The sequence below is a fragment of the Pecten maximus genome, unplaced genomic scaffold, assembly GCF_902652985.1.
Source record: "Pecten maximus unplaced genomic scaffold, xPecMax1.1, whole genome shotgun sequence".
In the NCBI taxonomy this organism is placed as follows: Eukaryota; Metazoa; Mollusca; class Bivalvia; order Pectinida; family Pectinidae; genus Pecten; species Pecten maximus.
In genome coordinates this window covers 41,298-50,000 of record NW_022979563.1, presented here as the reverse complement: position 1 = coordinate 50,000, position 8,703 = coordinate 41,298, and the positions used below count along the sequence as shown (strand labels likewise).

General features: G+C 38.3%; 1 protein-coding gene across 1 annotated transcript; it reads left to right on the top strand.

Moving 5' to 3' along the window:
- Positions 1–1,576: 1,576 nt before the first annotated feature.
- On the top strand, positions 1,577–5,668 carry LOC117318925 (sentrin-specific protease 2-like). Its single transcript, XM_033873858.1, has 5 exons — positions 1,577–2,136; positions 2,411–2,542; positions 3,627–3,778; positions 4,143–4,269; positions 4,772–5,668. The coding sequence occupies exons 1-5, from the start codon at positions 2,071–2,073 to the stop codon at positions 4,832–4,834; spliced, it is 540 nt and encodes a 179-aa protein (XP_033729749.1). The 5' UTR covers positions 1,577–2,070; the 3' UTR covers positions 4,835–5,668.
- Positions 5,669–8,703: the final 3,035 nt, after the last annotated feature.

The window sequence follows — 8,703 nt, the reverse complement described above, 5'->3', positions numbered from 1 at the left end:
GTCAACAAGATGCGGTAAAAGAAATTGGCAAGGCTCAGATCACACAGAAGAAATATTATGATGCAAAGCATTCCAATCAAGACTTAAGTGTTGGAGATCAAGTGCTTGTCAAGAACAGTCGACGCATCAACAGAAAAGGAGACAAAATCATGAGCAAGTGGGTAGGACCTTATACAATCTCTGAATGTGTGGGGAAAGGCGTGTACAAGTTGAAAGAGAGGAAGAAGAAAATGAACAGAAAGTCCCTCAAGAAGTACAATGCACCAACAACATTACCATCTACACAAGCTTCAAGCAATTCCAATCAACCACCATCCATTCCCAGACAGAAACAGAGATTACCAGAGAGACAGTCAAAGGGATTGCAAAACAGGCAGGAACAGATGGTGCCAAACAGACATACACACACAATACCTAGTAGACAGACACGCAGAATACCTAGTAGACAGACATGCAGAATACCAAGTAGACAGACACACAGAATACCAAGTAGACAGACACACAGAATACCAAGTAGACAGACACACAGAATACCAAGTAGACAGACACGCAGAATACCAAGTAGACAGACACACAGAATACCAAGTAGACAGACACGCAGAATACCAACTAAAGAGACACGCAGAATACCAAGTAGACAGACACGCAGAATACCAACTAAAGAGACACGCAGAATACCAAGTAGACAGACACACAGAATACCAAGTAGACAGACACGCAGAATACCAACTAAAGAGACACGCAGAATACCTAGTAGACAGACACGCAGAATACCAAGTAGACAGACACGCAGAATACCAAGTAGACAGACACACAGAATACCAAGTAGACAGACACACAGAACACCTAGTAGACAGACACGCAGAATACCAAGTAGACAGACACACAGAATACCAAGTAGACAGACACGCAGAATACCAACTAAAGAGACACGCAGAATACCAACTAAAGAGACACGCAGAATACCAACTAAAGAGACACGCAGAATACCAAGTAGACAGACACACAGAATACCAAGTAGACAGACACACAGAATACCAAGTAGACAGACACGCAGAATACCAAGTAGACAGACACACAGAATATCAAGTAGACCGACACACAGAATACCAAGTAGACAGACACACAGAATACCAAGTAGACAGACACGCAGAATACCAACTAAAGAAACACGCAGAATACCAAGTAGACAGACACGCAGAATACCAACTAAAGAAACACGCAGAATACCAACTAAAGAAACACGCAGAATACCAAGTAGACAGACACACAGAATACCAAGTAGACAGACACACAGAATACCAAGAAGACAGACACACAGAATACCAAGTAGACAGACACACAGAATACCAAATAAAGAAACATGCAGAATACCAAGTAGACAGACACACAGAATACCAAGTAGACAGACACGCAGAATACCAAGTAGACAGACACACAGAATACCAAGTAGACAGACACGCAGAATACCAAGTAGACAGACACGCAGAATACCAAGTAGACAGACACACAGAATACCAAGTAGACAGACACACAGAATACCAAGTAAAGAGACACACAGAATACCAAGTAAAGAAACACGCAGAATACCAACTAGCCATTCATCCACATCAAAAGAGAGCCAGCCTCTAAGCCAGCCAAGAAGGTCAGTGCCAAACCAGCCATCCAGCCAGCCGTCAACAATTACAGACTATTTCAATGACATTGATGACAAGAAGAAGAAACTTTTGATTGAGAGGTGTGTGGAAATGAACATTCCAATACCTAGAAACCAAAATAGCCAGGTGTACCTTTCCAGAGATTCCCCAACACTATCCTTCATACGGGAGTGCCAACTGAAATATGAAGAAGATGCGGTAGAATGTTCCAAACTATACACAATTTGGTATATGAGTTCAAGGACAGAAACCCAAGTAGTGAAAAGTGAGTACACCTTGCAGCTGGCAGCTTCAGTATTGACGTGGTCTTTCCATGAGAGGACTGACATAGCAACAGTTTTGGAAACAATTGAGCCAATTCCTTTCAGCAAAACAGCACCTCTGCCAACAACGATACCAAGCTACAACGTTCATGTGGGAAATGTCAGCTTGTCACCAAACGACCTCAGGACTCTACGTCCCATGGCTAAATGACCAGGTAAATATTTTTCTTGAATCTCACAAATAAATATAACCTATTTATTCTTAAGTAGTTTCTTACAGTCTCTGACTTAACCTACAGCAGGTGCTAAAAGTAAGCAATATCAAGCAATAACACATAATGAAATTCAAAGTGTAAGCAGATATTATAGTACTTTGTCTTTATGTGTATTGGTCAAATTTACTAAATAGTGATGGTGTGAATTATTTTTTCAGTATGACTTGATATATTTAGTACATTGTCATTATTAGTGTTGTTTTTTTAACTTTAGGTGGTGCATGCATACTTGGGTTTACTGTGCAAAGAGAGCAATGATAGACTTCAGCATTCATGCCACATCTTGCCCAGCTTCCTTGCCTTAAAATGGGAGACTCAGAACTACCAATCATGGCTGTATCCCAAGGTAGGTGTTTATGAAATATAGATCAATTCCTTGATCATTTTAATAAAACTAGAATACAAACAAGCATTCTGTGAGTATTGCTAAAACAATATATGTCCCCTACCGGTGCCCACAAGTTAAACCTTAGCCAAATTTGAGTAAAAAAGTTGAGCCAAAACTGAAACATGATCATTTTATGAAACTTAGTTCATTCCAAACAATGTGTAAATTCAACTCTATTGGGTTGAATAAACAATGTTTCCTGCCCCTAAAAGATATTCAGGTATTCTTTTGATATGTCTCCTGTACAGAGTAAAAGAATCTAAAGTAAATTTAAAGTGTAATGTGTAATAACAGCCTTGGATTGAAATACAGTATAAACATGGTTCTGCATAGTAGTAATACCATTAATAAGTGAATGGAGAGTCATTACAAAACTTTAACCTCAAGAATACAGAGAAAACAAGTAAGTCCATAATATGGAATAAAATTCAAAAAATGAAAATGTATTTTTTTTCCTCATTTTTAACTGAACAAAAGTAATGCCACACACCCAAAGAACCTTTATGCAAAGAATCAGCATCCTAATACTATTATTAAGTGAATGTTGTGCCATTATAAAACTTTAACCAAAACTTTAACCTGAAGAATACAGAGAAAACTGTTAAGTTCATAACATGCAAACATTTTTCAAAAAATGAAAATATTTTTTTCAGTTTCAACCATACAAAAGTAATGCCACACACCCAAAGAACCTTTATGCAAAGAATCAGCATCCTAATCCAATTATTAAGTGAATGATGTGCCATTATAAAACTTTAACCAAAACTTTAACCTGAAGAATACAGAGAAAAAAATTAAGTTCATAATAGGCAAAAATTTCAAAAAATGAAAATATTTTTTTCAGTTTTAACCATACAAAAGTAATGCCATACACAATGTATGTAATTTGTTGTTAGCCCACCTTCCTACTTCTATGATTACTGCAGAGCAATTTAAATGAAGTAAATAGGAAATCTTGCCCTTGATGATATATTACATATTACTTATGAGATGACAATTTGTTTATTATTCTATGGATACTAACAATTGATTTTTTTTTTAGGTACCTCTTGAGAACTTTGATCACGTTCTCTTGCCCATTTGCCATCAACATCATTGGATTTTACTTGCGGCATCCATGCTCACCGGCAAAGTCACCATACTTGATTCTGTTCCAAATGAATCAAGGGCCAGACAGTTTTTTGATCATTGGATGTAAGTTTTAAATGGAAGAATCCCCTTTTATTAGAGTTTAACAATTTAGAATTCAAATAAAAAGGGTTTATAAAAGAAGATATCATTTCAATATTAAATGCTGTAGAAGCCAAGTGAGAACACCACAATTTAATAAAAAGTTTATATCCAGACAACATTAAACAGTTAAAAAATCTTTTACAATTTTCAAACTATATATACATGTGATATATAGTGTGCAAAAGACTTTACACCGCTTTAAATATGTGTAGAAAATATTCACATAGAAATATTTAACTGGTGAAAAGTAGCACTTCCATTGAAACTATTTGAAATTATTTAAAATTATTTGAAATTGTAAATTAATGTTTTATTTTTGGTTTAGGAACTTCATGAATGCTAGATCTACACTGTCCATCACTGACCACAAGAAACCTATCAAGTGGACTAGAGGTCAGGCACAGTCTTCTGTACAAGAAGATGGAAGCTCGTGTGGAGTGTTTGTATTAATGGTAAGTGTTAAATAGTTTTTGCTTTTAAGTTATAAGCACCATAATTCATGGTGGAATATATAATGAGGTTTAATAAAAGTCAAGTTAGCTGAATTGATCAATTTTCCAATAGAAAAAAAAAACTTAAAATATTAGGCTGTTCTTTTGCATCTCTATTTACATTTGTCATTTGACACAGCAATGTTGGCTCTGCAAATGTATATGCTTCAAAACAATTGACTTTATAAAACATTTCAGAAGTATAGAACAATCTGTTTAACTTGAGGTGCAGCAGTGATCCTCATAACATTGAAAGACAATTTCTTAACATTGGCAAGAAATAATGACATTAATATTTTGATGATACTCAGATTTCAACGATAACTGAAATTCATCTCAAGCCACAATTATTGAAATTTACGGTTATCGCTTGTGTGTGTGGTTAGCTGTTGTCTACAAACCTTATATTACCAGCTATAAGTTATAGTATTTAACAGAATAAATAATGTAAATTTCATTTCAGAATGCAGAAGCTATACTCTCGAATGTTCCACCAACGCTTATGAGGCAGTGCCATGTTACATAATTACAGACAGCATGCACTTCAGCGCCTGCTTAAGACGTCAACATCCAGTAAAGAAAAGATCAGAAGATGTGACCTTCCATTTTGTGTAGACCCAGTGAAATCCAAGCATAAGATGACCCAATGTCCCACATGCGAAAGATGGAGTCACAAAGTTTGTCTGGGTCTGGATGAGGAGCAAGCAGTAAAGACTTGCATCTTCTGTTCCTAGATGCTAATATGTTATGTTAGCAGTTCCAGTCAAGCAAACGAACAATTTGATTTGATAAAGGAGTATAAGTTTGTTATAATCATGTGACTTTTTGATGACAATAGGTGATATATGGTGATCTTATTTATTTTTTGGTCACATGAGACAAAGTTTTAAGTGACCTTTTCTAGCCGCCTTTTGTTCGTGGTCGTGTGTCTATAAACAATTCTCGTTTTCAACTTTTTGAAAAACCATGGCACAAATTCAATGAAATTTGGCAGGAAGGTTCCATGGCCAAAGGTCAGGCCTGAGGGGTTGAGGCCAGAAAGGATTAAATTGACTAAAATTTTAAAAATCTACAAGATATGGTAGAATCAAATACCCTTCACAGATAGAAAGATCTTAATGCCCTTTACCAAAATTGTGAATGTCATGACCCAGGGGTCTCATGTTTACCCCTGTGGAGGGGGTAAACTTTACTATAGTTTATATTGGGAAATCACAATTTTGACTATCATTTGTTCAATTTTTATTCAAATTCACTTTAACTTTGTTAACATGTTCAACTCAATGCTATGCACATGTTTGCCCAGACTGACCACCTTGGCTGATAGGCGGGGCCAAAAACTGTCAATTACATTAATAATATTTAACAAGAGGCCCAGGGGCCTTAACGGTCATCTGACTCTAAATTAAAACCCTTATATTATTGTAGTATGCATTCTCTGTAGCAAGTATATAGTGGCACTGTTGGCTATGGTGGCCATCTTGGATTTCTGACCGACCCAATAAATAATAACACTTGGTCTGGACCAACTAAGGATAATTTCTGGTAAGTAAGAGCTGAATCCAACCGGTGGAATTTGAGAAGAGGTTTGAAATAGGTGTTGTTCATGAAAACCATGATTGCGCAATCATGTTACAAAATGGCCGTCATTGCTGCCATGTCAAAGTTTTTACGAGGCCGAAAAAAACATCAACACTTAGTTTGCCCTCCTTCCTTAACATTCTCACAAATTTCCAGCTCAATGACACCAGCGGAACTGGAGAATAAGTTTAAAATGTGTTTTTTAAGATTGCGGATATGGCGGCCATCTTGGATTTCAGACCAATCTAAAAAATAACAACACTTGGTCGGGATCATCTCAGGAACAATTCAGGCAAGTTTCAGCCCAACAGCACTGGTGGAACTTGAGAAGAAGCTTAAAATGTGTTTTTCAAGATGGCGGCTATGGCGGCCATCTTGGATTTCAGACCGACCCGAAAAATAACAACACTTGGTCACAATCATATCAGGATCATTTCAGGCCAAGTTTCAGCTCAATAGCACTGTTGGAACTTGAGAAGAAGCTTAAAATGTGTTTTTCAAGATGGCGGCTATAGCGGCCATCTTGGATTTCGGACCGACCCAAAATATAACAACACTTGGTCGCAATCATATCAGGATCATTTCAGGCAAGTTTCAGCTCAATAGCACTGGTGGAACTTGAGAAGAAGTTTAAAATGTGTTTTTCAAGATGGCGGCTATGGCGGTCATCTTGGATTTCAGACCGACCCAAAAAATAACAACACTTGGTCGGGATCATCTCAGGATCATTTCTGGCAAGTTTCAGCTCAAAAGCACTAGTGGAACTTGAGAAGAAGTTTAAAATGTGTTTTTCAAGATGGCGGCTATGGCGGCCATCTTGGATTTCGGACCGACCCGAAAAATAACAACACTTGGTCGGCATCATATCAGGATCATTTCTAGGCAAGTTTCAGCTCAATAGCACTAGTGGAACTTGAGAAGAAGTTTAAAATGTGTTTTTCAAGATGGCGGCTATGGCGGTCATCTTGGATTCAGGACCGACCCGAAAAATAACAACACTTGGTCGGGATCATCTCAGGATCATTTCTGGCAAGTTTCAGCTCAAAAGCACTAGTGGAACTTGAGAAGAAGTTTAAAATGTGTTTTTCAAGATGGCGGCTATGGCGGCCATCTTGGATTTCGGACCGACCCAAAAAATAACAACACTTGGTCGGGATCATCTCAGGATCATTTCTGGCAAGTTTCAGCTCAAAAGCACTAGTGGAACTTGAGAAGAAGTTTAAAATGTGTTTTTCAAGATGGCGGCTATGGCGGCCATCTTGGATTTCGGACCGACCCAAAAAATAACAACACTTGGTCGCAATCATATCAGGATCATTTCAGGCAAGTTTCAGCTCAATAGCACTGGTGGAACTTGAGAAGAAGTTTAAAATGTGTTTTTCAAGATGGCGGCTATGGCGGCCATCTTGGAATTCGGAACGACACGAAAAATAACAACACTTGGTCGGGATCATCTCAGGATCATTTCTGGCAAGTTTCAGCTCAAAAGCACTAGTGGAACTTGAGAAGAAGTTTAAAATGTGTTTTTCAAGATGGCGGCTATGGCGGCCATCTTGGATTTCGGACCGACCCAAAAAATAACAACACTTGGTCGCAATCATATCAGGATCATTTCAGGCAAGTTTCAGCCCAACAGCACTGGTGGAACTTGAGAAGAAGTTTAAAAATGTGTTTTTTCAAGATGGCGGCTATGGCGGCCATCTTGGATTTCGTACCGACCCAAAAAAATAACAACACTTGGTCGGGATCATCTCAGGATCATTTCTGGCAAGTTTCAGCCCAACAGCACTGGTGGAACTTGAGAAGAAGTTTAAAATGTGTTTTTCAAGATGGCGGCTATGGCGGCCATCTTGGATTTCAGACCGACCCAAAAAATAACAACACTTGGTCGGGATCATCTCAGGATCATTTCTGGCAAGTTTCAGCCCAGCAGCACTGGTGGAACTTGAGAAGAAGTTTAAAATGTGTTTTCAAAATGGCGGCTATGGCGGCCATCTTGGATTTCAGACTGACCCGGAAAATAACAACACTTGGTCAGGACCATCTCAGGAAGATTTCAGGTAAGTTTCAGCTCAATCCCACTGGTGGAATTTGAGAAGAAGTTTGAAATGTGAAAAGTTTACGCACGGCGGACGGCGGACGGCGCACGACGCACGGCGCACGACGACGGACGAAGCATGATGACTATAGGTCATCCTGACCCTTCGGGTCAGATGACCTAAAAACTCAAGAGACTGTTATGAGCCATGGAGCACTTGTTGGTTATTCTATTTGTTGATTTATATAAAATACATTTATTTTACTTGATGAGTATGTTTGAATTATTTTTATCATGCACATTACACAACAAAAGAGTTCCAGAGAATTAAACAGATTACGTTGAACAAAAGTATATGTATACAATTATTGATTGGGGTTGAGGGCAACGGATGATTGGGTCTGACCCTCACACAAACTGCTGCCTTTGCGCAGGCAAAATGCTGTCCTTTTATATGAGGTTGTTACTGTACGAGGATGTTTGATAGAGGATGTTACTGTACGAGGATGTTTGATAGAGGTTGTTACTGTGGGAGGATGTTTGATAGAGGATGTTACTGTAGGAGGATGTTTGATAGAGGTTGTTACTGTGGGAGGCTGTATGATAGAGGTTGTTACTGTAAGAGGATTATGATATAGGTTGTTACTGGAAGAGGATGTATGATAGAGGTTGTTACTGTAAGAGGATGTATGATAGAGGTTGTTACTGTGGGAGGCTGTATGATAGAGGTTGTTACTGTAAGAGGATGTATGATAGAGGTTGTATGATAGAGGTTG

Bases quoted from the DNA above. Each gene is read 5' to 3' on its own strand.
- LOC117318925 (XM_033873858.1), top strand. From the start codon at position 2,071: ATGTGGGAAATGTCAGCTTGTCACCAAACGACCTCAGGACTCTACGTC. The intron at 2,137-2,410 runs GTAAATATTTTT...TTTTAACTTTAG, and splicing joins TCCCATGGCTAAATGACCAG to GTGGTGCATGCATACTTGGG. The intron at 4,270-4,771 runs GTAAGTGTTAAA...ATTTCATTTCAG, and splicing joins GTGGAGTGTTTGTATTAATG to AATGCAGAAGCTATACTCTC.